Below are 18,365 nucleotides of genomic sequence, written 5' to 3'. Positions count from 1 at the left end.
AACAGGAGATCTACTCATATAAATCGCCAATCTCTGGACAAATGCCATGGAGAAGTCTGGTGAATCTCAAGTGGTTGCACTTGATATCTCCAGAGCCTTTTGACCAGGTCTAGCACAAAGGCTTACTACACAAATTCTTATCATTTGGTCTGTTTTAGGCCTTCCGCAGTTGGACTGCCAGATTTCTGTCCAAAAACTCACTATGTATGATGGTTTCTTATCCTCTCACTATTCAACTGATGCCAGGGTTCCACAAGGTTCTATTCTCTCACCAACCCTCTTCTATACATCAATGATCTATCAGTTGACCTCCAACCCAATACACAGTTTTGCGGATGACATCATATTGCACTCCTCCCTTCATTTGATAAACCTTATTCTACACAACTCACCTCAACCACCACTGCCCTCAATTCTGATCTCCAAGTCATTCTCTAATGGAGTTCAGATAACCTCATCAATTTCAATGCTAGTAAATCCCAGTTCTGTCTTATTTTTCATAACATTCAAATTTCCAGACAATATGAGATTTCACTTCTTGGAATCACCCTGACATCAAGCCTCTTCTGGCATAAACACATCATAACCACTGCATCCTTAGCTTCTAAAAAAAAGATTTCTCTGTTGCTTCACTCCTTCACCTCTTACCTACTGCTCTCACATTTGGAGTGGGAGCCCTTAAGATCTCCATCAAAATGCTTGACTCAATACAGAGGAGAGCAATTAGATTGATTAATAAACCATCTCTTACCAATTCACTCCTCACACTTTCGCACAGGTGTTTGGTTTCTGCAATGTGTATTCTCTAAATATTTCCATGGCAAATATTCAAGTCACCTCATTCAACTAAGTCTGTTCAAGATGCTTCAGGATCTAAAGTACATGAAGATATAATGAGAACTCGTGAAAATGACTATAACATTTGAATTAAATTCATACCAAGCCATACCAAGGAACTTAGCAATAAATATTTAATGGGGCTTGAATACAAGAAAAAAAACAAAGAGGAGGTTTCAGAGTAAGAAAAGGTGAAGTATAGTACCATCAAAATGATTTGAGACTCAGCAGATAGCAGAAGGATTTAAAGTGATTAGCTGCAAAAATGTTTGGAGTAGTTCATGATGCAGTTGCATGATATAAACTAATTTACAACTAGAAAAAGAACAACAGTATAGACATCATAGGACAAACACTTTAAGATGCCATCAAACTCAGCAGAGTCTAAGAGGGACTGTTAAGCCGCACGAAAATTCACTGAAAGGTTATGTGAAATGTCGCCTTTCAACTGCGCAATAGTGTTGCACGGTAGCACAACAATAGCGACAGGCAAACTTGTACTAACGCATAAACCAAATGAGCTTATTTGCCAACCCAATATATAGGAGCAATAAATTATATTTAGTTTTATCTTATGTGTGTGAAGCCATTATTCAAAAAATATAGTAAAATACAGTTAATTCACACAATGATGAACCATTTTTAGTAAACTCAATTGCCATGATAAACTACCAGAAAATTCTGGACAAAACCACACACATACACACACACACACACACACACACACACACACAATGAGAGTATAAAGAAATGTACAATAGCAAGCTAAGTGTATTCCCTATAACAGTGGTTTCTACAATTTTTTTTTTATAGTGAGAACCAAATCTACCTTGTTGCAATGAATCAATTTGAAAAATAAAAGAAAAAAATCCTCTAACAAGCTTTTTTTTTTGTAATTATTTATTACTGAAAATTGCTAGGATTGACCCCTAATATCACATTTTTAAAGGTGATATAATTTAACTGTTAAACTGTTTTACTATAACAGTGGTGTGCAAGTAAGCCAGATCATAAGAGAGAAGTCAGATGAAGAGAGTCACCTTGGTCCTCCTGGTTGGGGGTTGAGCATGGGACCAACAACTCCATCTAATAAACAATTAAATGGTCATGAAACAAGCACCATGTAATCTTCAGACAACTGGACAATGAGACTTATGTGAGACCATAGGCACAAATAAGTCTCATTGTCCAGTTTCCCATTCTGATATTGCATGGTGAGTTAACCAGCTCATACCTCCGTTCGAGACTGGCTAAATGACTTTTAGTCAAAAGAGAGCAGGCGAAGATTCCTCAGGTGACAGACAAGAATCGAATCCAGGTCTTTCTGACGAAAGGGACTTCATCTATACCAACTGAGCAATGGAGGCTCTTTCAACACTAAATATGAGGCTAATCGTCTTGAATGGTAGGCAAATTCACATGAAGAGAAGAGGCAAGGAATAAGAAAAGTCTCATTGACTATGATATAGTTGATAGTGATTTTTTTCCCCACTGGTGAAGGAGACTAGAGTGTAGAGGATTTGAAACTGGACGTGATTGCCATTCAGTCATGAGTAGCATAAAATTGAATTTCATATTGAAAAGAATATGTAAGAAAGTTTTAAAGAAAATAAAAGTTGAGCAGCGCTCAGATGTGAACTGTAAATTAAAATACACAAACATTATTCAAGAAAAAATGAAAGAGTTTGAGAACAGGAATCAACATTGGATATTTGATGGAAAGCCCTGAGGAAAACATTTATTGATTCGGACAGAGAGGCATGTGGTGAGGTTGTCTGCAAGGATAGAAAAATCAGAACTCCATGATGGACGAAAGTTCATATCAAAAGAAAGTTGAATTATTCATTAAAGTTGCCTTTAATTAATATCCTTTATATGCGTTGTTAATTCTGTAAGCTAATTACCAGTAATAGATCACACATTTTCATGATTTTTTTTTTTTTTCTGTTATGTTAATTTTTCCTGTTCTAATACATCTGGCAACAGCATAACTAATAAGGAAGATAGAAGACATCTATTCTCCAGACATAATTCTGAAAGATTGTAACAAACATTCATAATGCAGCACCTAGTAGTAGAAATTATTATAGCAATTGATTATTTAGGTTTATTATAATCTGTGGTAATCTATAGTAAACATCAAGAAGAAAGAGGTATTAAAATTGTGATGCAAGTTTGATGTACAACAGTACTTGCATATTGCAAGAAAGTGTCATTTCAAGAGTCAGTTGGTTTCAAGTGAAAACTTTGTGAATGATTTTTAAAGATCAGATAATGGTTTAACAATCATAAAAAAAAAAAAAAAAAAGCAGTAGTGAAAAAATAACTCAGTATGGTGGCAGATATGAATGAATTTGTGCTTAACACTATTAGATATGCTTAATATTTAGAAACAACTCAAAGATGAACATAATCAATCAATAAGAAAGATATTAAAAAAATGCACCAAACATACCTGACGAAGAATGAGGCTCCACTTCAAGAACTTTAGTTACCTTAATAATATCTACATCTTGTGTCACTTGATTCTGCTCACCTGTAGTAACAGATGCTTCAGTGATAACAGTTGCAATTCCAGTACTGGAAGTACTAGGCATTTCCTCTTCTTCTAACAACTTTCCTAACAGAGATTTTCCTTCTTCACTACTTACTACTGCAGCAGATACCACAGCCACATTTGCTGTTGAAGGAAGAAGTGGAGGAGGAGGTGTGGTAACAGTTGAAGTTACAGTTTCAGTTGCTTGCTGGTTTGTTTGACTAGCTTCAGAAATCATTCGACGAACTCTTTTCACATGTTGAACAGATCCTGAACTTTCTTGAGATTCACTGTAAGGAAAACTTTATTTAGACAACAACTGGCAGCTCCTCATCTTTCTATATAACATAACAAAAGTTTGAGTTTGTTTGCTTGCTTTGACTAAGAAGGATACGATATAATGCTTTTGTATCGCATACATAATGCATCTAACTACGCCTACTCATCCCATATGAGCATGTGTAGTCATGTAGTATGATCTTACCACTTGACATGTAGTAAGATGTAGTAAGATATAGTAACATAGAAGAAAGAAATGAAAGGTGTAAAAAATCCATTTGAGATTTCAATTCTTCTGAGCTGTAGGGGGGAGGGATTTGAAATAGAATAAAACAGATAGTTTAAATTGGCATATGTGCCAAATCACTAGATGAAGAGAATTTCATCTTATTCTTGTTATTTAACACATTCATGTCAGGGTGATCATGACTCTCACAGTCACCCCCCCCCTCACCAATCATCTGGTGGAGCGAGTGAAAACAGTAGCAATTTTGTGCATGTGTATAAGCAGATGCACCATGTATTATGATGCTTCTTCATCTGTAATCAAATCTGCATGGGGATGGGGGAAGAAACTAATGAGTTTGTTTTAGGATATATCATCATCATCATCATCAAATTCCTGCCATGTACCCATAAGGGGTGTACAGGATATGATAGTACTACATGAAAAAATTATATCATTACTAACTTCCTATCTACAATTTTCCTCCAAATCATTCTGTTACTTGTTAAGACTCCAACATTATCAGATCTTACATTTCTATCGTCTAAGGCACTTTGTACCGTATCAATCCACCTATATCTTGGTCTTCCTCTGGGTCGTTTTCCTGCCAACCTGGCAGAGAACACTTGTTTTGCTAATCTTTCCTCGCCCATTCTGTTTAAGTGACCATACCAACTGAGATTAGTTCTGCTAACGCATTCCTGGATGCTGACAATGTCAAGTTCTTTCCTAATATCCTCATTTTTAATATGATATTGCCATCGATGCCATCTGTTCACGCCTATAATCTTTCTCAGGACTCTCATATCTGCGGTCTCTAGTCTTTGGTCAAGTGTTTTACTTCTAACCCAGCTCTCAGATCCACAAATTAAAACTGGTTTGAAAACCGTCTTGTATACAGCTAATTTAGTGTGCCGGCTAATTTCTCTTATAAATAAATTGAATAAATTCATATTCCATATAAATTTATTCAATTGACTTCCTACCATACCAGCTTTGTTGATTCTGTTGTCTATGTCCATATTTAATTTACCATCTTCACTAAAAATCGTGCCTAAGTCGCTGAAATGTCTTACTTGTTCCACAGGTTCTCCATTCACAATACAGTTGACATTTTCAATGATTCTGCCTATTTTCATTGTCTTTGTCTTTTTATTGCCGACCTTCATACCATATCTATTACAACAGCTACTCAATTTAGTCAGAAAATCTTGTAGACTTCTAGCGGATTTATTTAGAATTATAACATCATCCACATAAAGCAAAGAGCTGACATTAACATCTCCAATTTTGATATCATGTTTAATACCACTTTCCTTCATAATGTGATCCATATAGATGATGAATAACAGAGGGGATAATGTACATCCTTGTCTCACACCAAATTTAACATTAAACCATCTTCCTGTACTTCCTTCAATTCTAACTGCTGACTTACAACTCAAATAAAGACTAAGTATTGCTTGATATAATGCCCCATTGACACCACATAACTTCAGCATATTGAATAGCTTCTCTCTTGGCACCTTGACATATGCCTTTTCCAAATCGACAAAACTTAAATACAGATCTTTGTTATATTCCCATGCTTTCTCGACTATTTGTTGTAAAGTGAAGATCTGATCCTGACAGCCTCTGTTTGGCCTGAATCCAGCTTGTTCTTCACCAAGCTTTTCTTCCACAATTCTTCTCAACCGTTTCTCAAGTATACTTGCATAGATCTTGCCAGGAACACTCAGTAGGGAAATACCTCTGTAATCCTCACATTCAGTTTTATTTCCCTTTTTATATGTGGGTACTATGTGAGCTCTACTCCAATCATCGGGAATTCGTCCCTCTGTCCAGGCTTTCTGAACTATGCAGTGCAGCCACTGTAAGACTCTTATACCACCATACTTCAGCATTTCTGGTCGAATATCATCTACTCCAGCTGCCTTTCCACATTTCAAGCCTTTGATGGCTTTTTCTTCTTCAAGCATGGATATGTATTCCTGCATGCAAGCCTGGTCAGTGTCTTTTACCACTGTGCTGTCATCACTGCTTGTTTCATTTAGCAGTTTTTCAAAGTAATTACTCCATACCGCAAGGATATCTCTTTTTCCCGTTTTCATTTATCATCTCTAACTCCTTTTACAGCACTCTTTCCTCCATTCCTAAGCTTCTAAGGATATCTTTTTCTCCTGTTTTCATGTCACCTTTATCATCTCTAACTCCTTTTACAGCACTCTTTCCTCAATTCCTAAGAATCTTCAACAACCTCCATAATATTTCGTCATCTTCTTGATATTTATTTTCTATATTCTTGCCAAAGTCCTCCCATGACTCTTGTTTAGCTAGTTTTACACAGTGTTTAGCATTCTTGCATTTGTTTCTATATTCTCTAAGAGCACAAGCTGACTTATTTGACAGGAACTTTTGATATGCTTTCTTCTTTTCCTTCAAGTCCACCAGGGAGTTCTAATTTTTCTATCCTTGCAGACAACTTCACCACATGGCTCTCTGGCAGAATCAATCAATGTTTTCTTCAGAGTTTGCCACTGAATCTCCAAGGTTTGATTCCTGTTCTCAAAATATTTCATTTTTTTTTTCAATAATCTTTGTGTATTTTAGTCTACAGTTCACATCTGAGAGCTGCTCAACTTTTATTCGCTTAAAACTTTCTTACATGTTATTCTTTTCAATATGAAATTCAATTTTATCCTGCTCAAGACTAAATAGTGATCACTTCCAATTTCAAATCCTCTGTACACTCTGGTGTCCTGCACAGGGAGAAAACATCACTATCAACAATAACATAGTCAATGAGACTTTTCTTATTCCTAGCCTCTTCTCTCCATGTGAATTTGTGCACATTTTTATGTTGGAACATGATGTTAGTAATAACCAGTCCATGTCCTGAGCAGAAATCCAACAGATATTTGCCATTATTATTAGCTCTGCTCTTTTCTCCAAATATTCCCAAAATATTTTTGTATGTCTCACAATCATTTCCTACCCTGCTATTTAGATCCCCAACAAGGACCAACTTTTCCTTTTTCATTGTGTCAGTTGCTTTTTCTGAAGCCTCAAAAAATTCCTCCACTTCTACCTTAGTAGAACCTTCTGTGGGACCAGGGCCACAAATAAGTCTCATTGTCCAGTTCCCCCATTCTCATATTTGCCCACATTACTCTATTTGAGACTGACTGCCATTCAAGAAGATTTTGTCTCGTATTTTTTGTTGAATACTCTGGCTACTCCTTCTTTTCCTTGATTGTTATTGCCTGAATATAACATTTTGTATTTACTGCTCAGAAAGATCTCACCAGTTTTTGTCTTTTTTGTTTCAGTCACCCTTATTATGTCGATCTGGTACTTATCTAATTCCTCAGCTAGCTCCATTTCTTTGCCATTCGGGCTTCTTACATTGATAGTACCGATCTTTAACTCTGGTGATGTTGAGTTGGGGTTTGTTTTCAGATTTGTTTCAGTAGCTGACTTTTCGCTGTTCGCCCTGGTTCCCTGGCAAAAACAACGGGGGCGTTGTTTAATCGGGCGACGCCCCAGCCGGCATGAAATTTTGTCATGTTGTACCATCATTTTTTATTTTGGTTTAACTAATAAGAATACAATTTGGTCGGCTAAACCCCCAATTGCCAGCCCATCCTCGTTCGTTCAGTATCCAGGTAGATACCCAACAGGGTTCACCATGAGAAGGTGAGGATTGGACATTAGGTCAGAAGCCCTGGTTGGTTCTCCGCATTCCTTTAAAGGGTATGTGGAGGTCTCCTCTCAGTTATACAGCTTTAACCCTTAAGCACCCCGTTTTAGGATATATTAGAAAATAATAATTAAGGAGAATTCTATATTTGGTTGGTATATTTCAATTACTATAAGGTGTAAATATGTGAATCATAATTAATGAGCCATGGGAGAATAGGAAATATAAGGGACAGAAAGAATAGGTGTGAACTGAAATACTTCCATTACTGGAAAAGAATTATTAATAAATAAGAACTGTGATATTATATGTGTCCTATAAACTCTAGATATAATGGCATAATTTAAAAAAAAAATTATGAGGTGAGAGAAAAAAATTTGTTTGCAACATAACTGATCAATAATAAAAATCGGCTGTACACATTAGGCATTTTAGTAAATCACTAACTAGGTAATCCATCTAGGCATGGCAGGAATAAGTCTGGGTTGATGGAGCAGCAAATTAGCTTGTAAAATTTGTTATGCTTATAATGTATTTATTTCTTTGTTTTATTTATATTTCACTTTCTGTTAGAAAATTGGAAACATCTCCAACAGACACTATACTGCAGAAACAAGATAAAAGAAGCTTCATTGTGTCACTAAATACAATAGAGAGAGAGAGAGAGACATTAATATGAAGAGCGTCTATGTACTATATTTAGCAACAATTACTCTAATTAGGGAAAACTGGAAGGAGGCTTCATAATAATAAACACATCACCTCCCATTATCGCTATGCTCAATGCAAGGCATAGTTTTACCAAACAGTGCCAGAGTATCTAACTAAATGCATTTGAAACATCATCTTTCAAATGTTTAGTTGCAGAAAATACATGTAACAGCTATTTATAATACAGTCACTGAATACAGAAAACATGCAATTTATGAAAAGTAAATATTCGAAACAAAGGTGCACATGCACATAAAGGGTGATCAAAATTAAAGTGTCCCTGTTTAAGACCTTGTGAAGCACCACTCCATGATCCAAATGTTGCAAAACTATACAGGAATACATTGTGCATCATGCAAAAGAGATATCTGAGAAAAAAAAAGGTAGTTCCAAAATTTACAGCCATGGGGCATTGTATGATGTACTAAAGGTAGACAGTAATTTTTCTGTGTGTGTAAGGAGAAAAGCAGCACAAGAATAAATAACACATTTTTATTCATTCCATTATGCATTCATGGGCTGTGCTGTTTAATGTACTGCCTTCCCGGTATATCACAAATAGCATCCTTTGCACAGTGTATTCAACGGTAGAACACAGCTGGTCAGGGCTGATGTTGCACACATGCTGCGTTATGCTGTTTTTCGGCACTGGCAAGTTATCAGGATGATCCAGATAAACCCTGTCTTTGAAAAATCCCCAGAGCCAGAAGTCACAGGAGGTCAGATCAGGTGAATGAAGCTATGCAGTGGGAATTGCACGGCTGATCACTGTGGCTTCTGTGAAATGTTCTTGAAAAACCTCCTGTACAGATCAACTGATGTGTGGAGGAGCCCCATCCTGCATGAAAATGACTGAATCCATCCACACATATGCACTGCTGTAGCTGTGGCACAACAAAATTGTTTATCATTAATGGCAGTAACTGAGCAGGTCACTGGACCGAACTGGCTTATGTCCTCAAAGAAGAATGGTCCATTGATAAATAAAGCTGTCAACCTGTACAAGACAGTAACTCTGGGTGAATGCAAAGAGTTGTGTAACTCATACCCAGCAATTGTGAGTAACAATTCTGTTCAGGTGAAAGTGAGCCCCCCCCCCCCCCAAAAAAAAAAAAAACTCATCCAAGGCCACACAGTGTCCAACTCCACTCAAGCAAGGAATGTTTTAGCAAATGTCAATTGACTTTCAAAGTCCTGCAGCAACTCCTGTGTTGTCCTGTGTTGGGATAGAAATGCAAAATCTTCCGTACAATTTTCTACACAGTGGTGTGTAAGGCATGTCCATGTGTCTTGATACAGCATGGGCACTGCAGAAACCAATGGTGTTATTCATGGCCTACTCCACAACAGCAGCAGTAACTTCATTCACTTGTTGTAAACTGACTGGTTTGCAACTTCTGCCAGGTCTAACTGCCAACGATCCTGTTCTTCAAAACGACTAATCATAGAGAACATGGACATAGTGGACCTCGCTGATATTTGTTAAGGCAATGAAATTCACTGAGTGCAGCAACTTTGCTGCAAGTGTTTAGGTCAGGGGTGTCCAACCTGCGGCATGCATGTGGCCCTGGACTGTTAGAAATGCAGCCCTATAAGCTCTAAAACTTTTACCATTATGTGATTTTTAGCAATATTTTTCATAACTCTATTGCACAGTGCTCGAGAGCAGACTGCATGGGTGACAACAGAACGTTGTGTAGGGAAGGATACAGTGCATTGCTAACTTCTCCTCCTGCACTACCACACAGTCAGTCAAATCGAAACCTGCATGTATCAGATGTTACATGCACTTGTGCAACTTGGTTAATAAAATCGAAGCAATTAAGGATAATAAAATTTCAACCTACTTACATGTACATGTTCCTATGAAGATGGGCATTTTTGTCATTGAACAGATACATAGGTATACATTTTTAATTATAAAACTTGAGCTTCTTGTTATTTTGCAAAATAATTTAATAAGTTAAAATAATTTTTTAGCAGCTGTGGTATAGGAAGTACAAAAATTTATCAAATAGTTTTTTGCTCAAATCAAATAGTATAATTACATTTACAACGCTAATACTATAAAAATAAGTGGTTATTTAATTATTAATTTTTTTACCTCAGCATGCATTCAATGTCATGTCAAAACACAGAGAACAAAAAAATCATGGATGAAAGAAGACTTCAATAAAAAATGGACAAATCAGTACTCTTTTGCCGAGAAAAATAACAAGGCACTATGCTTGATTTGTTTGGAAATCGTATCAGTTTTCAAAGATTATAATTTGAAAAAGACATTATACACAAAGACATACTGCCAAATTCGATGTATATCAAGGAACGTTTCATAAAGACAAAATTGAGGAACTGAAAGAAAGTCTGTCATCTCAACAAAGTTTTTTCAAGGAAGTTACAACTCAAAGACTCTATTATAAAAGTTAGTTATGTGGTAGCAAGTTTGATTGCAAAAAAATCAAAACCATTTACTGATGGTGAGAGTGTATGAAAAGCATCGCAGATATAATTTGTCCTGATAAAAAAATCAGTTTGTCTCATCAAACTATAGCTAGGTGAATTGAAGAAACAGAGAGATCTATTGAAAGAGATTTGAAGAGTAAAGCTGCCAATTTTAAATTTTATGCTTTGGCGATAGATGAAAGTACTGATGCTACAGATACAGTTCAACTTGACATTTTTATTAGAGGTACTGATAACGAATATAATGTTACTGAAGAAATGGCTTCTTTGGTGCCATTAAAAGACACAAATAAATCTCTTGATTTGTATGAAGCAGTAAAAATTACGTTGAAGTGAATTTCATTAACCTTCACCAACATATCTGGTATAGCTACTGATGATGCCTTGGTGATTGTTGATAAAAAAGCCGGACTTATAATAAAGTTAATAGAAGATGATGCAATTGCTGCCGGCAACTCACATTTGATGAAATATGACTACATCGTACATCAAAAACTTTATGTGTGAAAACCTAAAAAATGAATAATATCATGCAAATCATCAAAATTGTGAATTTCATTAGGTCCAAGGGATTGAATTATCATCAATTCCAAGAGTTCCTTAAGAGTATGGATGCTGATTATGGGGACAACATTTACTTTTCTGAAGTAAGGTGGCTAAGTCGGAGTAAAATACTGAAGAGATTTTATGATTTGAGAAATGAAATCAAATCATTTATGGAATCAAAAGAAAAATTTGTACCAGAACTTAAAGATAATGGTTTGCAGATATAGCACTTTTGGTAGATTTAACAACTCATTTAAATGAGTTCAACATGCATCTTCAAGGTGAAAATCAACTTATCTGTGCAATGTTTCAAACCATAACAGCGTTTGAAATAAAACTTGAATTATGGCAAGCTCAAGTTATGGCAAATAGTTTTATGAATTTCGATACGTTGGCTAAACACAATCCTGTGAACTGTACAAAATATGCTGTCTTTCTTTTTGTTTTGACACAGGAATTTGAGAATAGGTTTCACAATTTCAGAAAAAAATATCAATTTTTTTGACTATTTGCAACTCCATTTTCAGTCGACATAAATGACATAAATATTGCCTTCAAATTTTCAAATGAAATGTATAGAGTAGCAATCAGATATTCAAACTCAAAGAAAAATTTGATCACGTCTCTTTGCTAGATTTTTTATAGGACCTATCTTCCCAGAGAAAAAATATCCTTCGCTTCACAATAATTTTTTATTCATGTTAATGCTTTTTGGTAGTGCATACATTTGTGAACAACTATTTTCAAGAATGAAGCATATGAAGAGTAAAATTAGATCAAAAATTTCTGATGAGAACCTTCAGAGTTCACTACAAATTGCAACCACCTCCATCGAACCAGACATTGTATTGGTTTCACGTAAAAAAGGCCAAATATCTTACTAGTTTTGTGTTTACGCAGCCCTCTTCTTTTTAAAAGTTATAATAAAAAATGAAAGAAAAAAGGAAGTTTTGTTACTTATATACATTAACTATATTATACATTTTATATACAGCCCAAGACAATTCCTCTTCACTCAATGTGGCCCAGGCAAAGCCAAAAGGTTGGACACCCATGGTTTAGATAGTACAGCTTAAAAAGCAAAGCACATTGGGGCAAGGTTAGTGCTATCACTGTGGACAGTATTAACAACAATGAAAGGAAAAATCCCATGCCCTGCCCATCTTTAAAACCCTACTGGCACTTGTCAAGTTGGGCAACATGCAAATCCAATGCATTTGGTGTTTGCAGCACCTCCTGGTGGTGAATTCTAGAACTACTTTTTTTTCCCCTCAGATATCACTTCAGAATATCAGTATATGGAATTTTTCATTTTATGGAGGGTGGGGAAAAGATGAGCAGACATTCTTGGAAGTTGAGAATGAATGCTGAGAGGTAGTTTTTTCTCTCATAGAGTGGTGAGGGATTAGAATGGATTGCCACTGGATATTATGTGTGCAAGCAATGTGAATGAATTTATTAACAAGTATTCATAGCGAAGAATTGATGAAGACAAAAACACTATTCAACATTTCGACCTCTGTATTGAGGTCATCATCAGGAAAACATACATATGTACAGGACACAAGCTACATGATAATACACAAAAGTATGATGAATCTAAATACTTTATTAATCATTTACCTCACCATATATATATATATATATATATATAAAAAACTTTAAATCAAAAATTATTACTAAACAAAACATATACAAAATTAAAAATTACCGTATTTTTCGGACCAAAAGAAGCACCTTTTTACACAGAAAAATCAACTGAAAATCGGGGTGCGCCTTATGGTCCGAAGGCAACATTAAAATACGAATCTTTACACTGCACCGAAGCTGTTAGCAAAGTTAAATTACTGGCACAATATGTTAATAAAATTAGTAAGTACGCCACTGAAGGAAGGTACCTAAGTTATCTTGCTGCATATGGGTGAAATCACCGATTTAGATTGTCAATAGTCATTAGTGTGTAAACATATGTGCTTTTGTATAGTTCATTTGAATTATTTTTTATATGTTGTTAAAATTTTTATGTTAAAATTAGAAAAAAAATGAGTGTAAAACAAAAAAGATTTTCATATAACATGAGTTATAAATTATATGTTATAATTTATGCAAACTAATATGGAAACAGAGCAGCAGAAAGACATTTTGGTCTACCACCAACAGAAAAATTGGTTCGTGAGCGGAGAGAACAATTAAAACTGCTACGTAAACACAAGAAAACATTCCGTTCGCACCTAGAAAAATGGACAGAATTAGAAGTACAATGAAAAATTGGGTAACAAATCATCGAAACATGGGAATATCTGTTTCTATGAAAATGATAATTTTTGAAGTGAAACGATGGGCAACTGCTAATGGAATTTTAGATTTTACCGGATCACCGTCTTGGTGCTTTAAATTTATGAAAAGACACGGGTTATGCATGCGTACAAAATCCACTCTAGCCCATAAAATGCTGGCTAACCATGAAGCTAAAATTATAGAATTCCGTAGATTTGTCATATCAGCGAGAAGGAAATTTAACTTTGAGCTTAATCAAATTGCGAACATGGATGAAGTGCCTCTAACTTTTGATGTTCCTTCAAATCGGACAGTAGATTCTAAAGGCACCAAATCAATAGTGTTCAAGGCAACAGGTTATGAAAAAACTCACTACACTGTAGTTTTAGCTTGTTGCGCGGACGGAAAAAAACAACCCCCCATGTTAATCTTCAAGAGAAAAACGTTACCGAGAGATGAAATTTCTCGTGGCATTATTATCCACATTCAAGATAAAGGCTGGATGGATGAAACAGGAATGAAATTATGGATACAAAAGATATGGGCAAAACGTCCAGGTGCATTGTTTAAAAAGCCTGTGATGTTAGTGTGGGATCAATTCACAGCGCATAAAACAGAATCAACCAAGAAGCTTCTAAAAGAAATAAATACAGAATTAGCTGTCATTCCTGGAGGCCTTACAAGTCAATTACAACCCTTGGATGGATCTATTAATAACATACATACATCTTCAAGGCCCACTCTTCCTAATTGGGTTGTGGGGGCAACAGCTGCAAGAGGAACTTCCAATGGTCAAGATCCTCTGCCACAAAGCTCAGGTGTTCTGGTGGGATTCCCAAACGTGTCCACCCAAGGTTTTGGATATAATCTATCCAGCGAGTCATTGGCCTTCCACATGGCCTCCCACCCTCTGGCTTGGCAAAGAGGGCCTGCTGAGGGAGCCTCTCTTGTGGCATTCTGACCAGGTGCCTGTACCAGCGTAACTGTGATCTCTCAACACGGAGAAGCAGCGGTCGAGTATTGAGGGTTTCCCGAATTGCAGAGCTTCTGACTCTGTCGAGTTTTGTCAGCCCCGCAACCCTTCGAAGGAACCTCATTTCAGCCACTTGGATTCGTGTTCGCATTCTTTTGGTCATTACCCAACTCTCATGACCACAGGTGAGGATGGGGAGATAGACTGTATTGAAGACAGCCAACTTTGCCTTCTGGCTTAACTCTCGCTTCAATACTACCGAACGGCCAAGCTCCCGCAATATTGAGCTTGCTAAGCCAATTCGAGTATCTAGCTCTACGTCCCATTTTCCATCATCCGTGAATATGGACCCAAGGTATTTAAACTTCTCACCTGTCTCATTGGGACTTCACTTACATTTAGAGTGCAGTGGGATGGTTGTCTTGAGACCACAAATGTTTCAGTTTTGGCCACACAGATCTTCATTCCGATGTCTGCACAAACAGCTACAAACCTATCGAGGGTCCGCTGGAGGTCATTTGTGGAAGAGCTAAGCAGAACTAGGTCATCTGCAAAAAGCAGACGTCCAATGCTACATTTTCCAATTCTGACAAACTCACTGCCTCGGCTGTGCCTATCGATCCAGTCCATAAATATTATGAAAAGGAGGGGGTGACAGAACACACTGTTCTATTAATAAACCATTCAAAAAAATTTTATTCGGGAATAGTGGAACAAATGGATGGCAAAGATAAATCACGATGTTTCAGCAACAGGACTTATGAAACGCCCATCAATTTCAAAAGTATGTACCTGGGTGAAAAATTCATGGGAAGCTGTGAAAAAAAAAAAAAGAGAGGATTATAAAGTCATTTAAGAAATGCGGGATAAGTAATGCGATGGATGATAACGCAGTTTTTGAAGGGAGTGACAACAATAGTTCAGACGAAAGTAATACAAACGGTGACATTAACAAGACGAGTGATAGTACCGAGAGTGAAGATGAACTGAATATTGCTAATACAAATGATTGCAACAATAAATAAAAATTAAGAATTTGTAAATATCTTTATATAATAAAATATTATTTTCTAAAAATCATCTCATAAATTTGGGGTGCGTCTTATCGTGTGAAAAATACGGTAATTCACAAAATATCATCATAAAATTCCTGACACGTATCCTCAAGGGGTGTACAGGATATGATAGTACTACATGAAAAATTTACATCATTACTAACTTCCTATCTACAATTTTCCTCCAAATCAGTCTGTTACTTGTCAAGACTCCAACATTATCAGATCTTATATTTCTATCGTCTAAGGCACTTTGTACCGTATCAATCCACCTTTATCTTGGTCTTTCTCTGGGCAGTTTTCCTGCCAACCAGGTAGAGAACACTTGTTTTGCTAATCTTTCCTCGCCCATTCTGTTTAAGTGACCATACCACCTGAGATTAGCTCTGATAACGCATTCCAGGATGCTGACAATGTAAAATTATTTATTAATTTCCTTGTTTTTAGTATGCTATTGCTATTGATGCCATCTGTTCATGCCTCTAATCTTTCTCAGGACTCTCATATCTGCGGTCTCTAGTCTTTGGTCAAGTGTTTTACTTCTGACCCAGCTTTCAAACCTATAAGTTAAAATTGGTTTGAACACTGTCTTGTATACAACTAATTTAGTGTTCCGACTAATTTCTTTCTTATTCCATATAGATTTATTCAATTGACTTCCTACCATACTAGCTTTGTTGATTCTGTTGTCTATTTCCATATTTAATTTACCATCTTCACTAAAAATCATGCCTAAGTAGCTGAAATGTTTTACTTGTTCCACAGGTTCTCCATTCACAATGCAGTTGACATTTTCAATGATTCTTCCTATTTTCATTGTCTTTGTCTTTTTACTGCTGTTATTCAATTTAGTCAGGGAATCTTGCACACTTGTAGCAGATTTATTCACAAGTATAACATCGTCTGCATAAAGCAAAGAGCTGAAATTAACATCTCCAATTTTGATATCAGGTTTAATACCACTTTCTTTCATAATATGAGTCATATAGATCAGGCATGGCAAACATCATTCTATACGAGGGCCAATATATGACGAGTGGTAGCGTCACGGGCCGCACATTTTTAGACAGAACTTAAATAAAAATAAACTCCGATTTTTTCAAGACAATAGTTATATGTATTGACTTACTATATTTGCTAAATCATTTTACTACTTGGAGAACAATATAAACAACTTGAAACTGAGTCTCTTAAACTGATCACTGTAACCAGATCAGAGCACGTGACTTTCAATGATGCGTTACTCTGAGCCGCATAGAAAATCTACCACTCCCACTACCACAACTCGCACAGAGAAGCAGTAGATTTTATAAATTGAGTAATCTTTTTAAAGCAATTTTGATTCCGTGTTGAGAATACAAAGTGTTTCCGTCATTAGAAATAATTAATATAACTAGTATATCAATTAGAAATTCTGAAGTCAAAATTAATAGCTAAATTTATAATACATATAATTTAATATAGCTTTTATCCTGCCATGGGCCGCACAAAATCACATTACGGGCCTGCTGTTGGCCACCTATGATATAGATAATGAATAAGAGAGTGGATAATGTATATCCTTATCTCACACCAGATTTAATATTAAACCATCTTCCTGTACTCCCTTCAATCCTAACTCCTGATTTACAGCAGTTAGGATTGATTTACAACTCAAATAAAGACTAAGTATTGCTTGATATAATGCCCAATTGACACCATATAACTGTAGCATATTGAATAGCTTCTCTCTTGACACCTTATCATATGCCTTTTCCAGATCTACAAAACTCAAATAGAGATCTTTGTTATATTCCCATGATTTCTCCACTATTTGTCATAAAGTGAAGATCTGATCCTGACAGCCTCTATTTGGCCTGAATCCAGCTTGTTCTTCACCAAGCTTTTCTGCCACAATTCTTCTCAGCCATTTCTCAACTATACTAGCATAAATCTTACCAGGAACACTCAGTAGGGAAATACCTTTGTAATTCTCACATTCAGTTTTATTTCCCTTTTTATATATAGGTACTATGAGAGCTCTACTCCAATCATCGGGAATTCATCCCTCTGTCCACACCTTCTGAACTATGCAGTGCAGCCACTGCAAGACTCTTATACCACCATACTTCAGCATTTCTGGTCGAATATCATCAACCATCAACTTCTGCTGCCTTTCCACATTTCAAGCCTTTGATGGCTTTTTCTACTTCAAGTATGGATATGTATTCCTGACTGTATGCCTGTTGAGTATTTTTTACCACTATGCTATCATCGCTTGTTTCATTTAGCAATTTTTCGAAGTAATTACTCCATACTTCAAGGATATCTTTTTCTCTTGCTTTCATGTCACCTTTATCATCTCTAATTCCTTTTACAGCACTCTTTCTTTTATTTCTGAGCTTCTTCAACAACCTCCAGAATATTTTGCCACCTTCTTGATATTTATTTTCTATGTTCTTGCCGAAGTCCTCCCATGACAGGGGTAATCACAGAGAAATCCCAAGGTGCTACAAGTGTAACAAACTGGGGCATATTGCAAGAAAATGTTATGCCAGACAAGGGAATCTGAAAGGAGACTATCAGAAAGAGTATAGATCTCACATTTGCACCAGAGATAGAATTTCAGCATTTCTAGTCGAATATCATCTACTCCTGCTGCCTTTCAACATTTCAAGCCTTTGATGGCTTTTTCTACTTCAAGTATGGATATGTATTCCTGTTGAGTGTTTTTACCACTGTTCTATCGCTGCTTATTTCATTTAGCAATTTTTCGAAGTAAT

The 18,365-nt window shown here is 36.1% G+C and overlaps 1 protein-coding gene across 3 annotated transcripts in view; it reads right to left on the bottom strand.

Annotated features, from left to right (window-relative positions):
- LOC150106811 (nucleoprotein TPR-like) overlaps window positions 1–18,365 on the bottom strand; it is an 826,699-nt gene that overhangs the window by 166,663 nt on the left and 641,671 nt on the right. For all 3 annotated transcript variants that reach the window (XM_090393327.1, XM_090393328.1, XM_090393329.1), the window contains exon 43: window positions 3,293–3,663. In XM_090393327.1, the coding sequence (XP_090249453.1) occupies window positions 3,293–3,663 (371 nt within the window). The remainder of the gene's footprint in view (window positions 1–3,292; window positions 3,664–18,365) is intronic.

This window comes from Typopeltis vanoorti, chromosome 5, assembly GCF_054136105.1.
Source record: "Typopeltis vanoorti isolate ZY-2024b chromosome 5, IOZ_Tvanoo_1.0, whole genome shotgun sequence".
In the NCBI taxonomy this organism is placed as follows: Eukaryota; Metazoa; Arthropoda; class Arachnida; order Uropygi; family Thelyphonidae; genus Typopeltis; species Typopeltis vanoorti.
The sequence above is the reverse complement of the archived record's forward strand: the minus strand, read 5'-3'. Positions and strand labels throughout refer to the sequence as shown.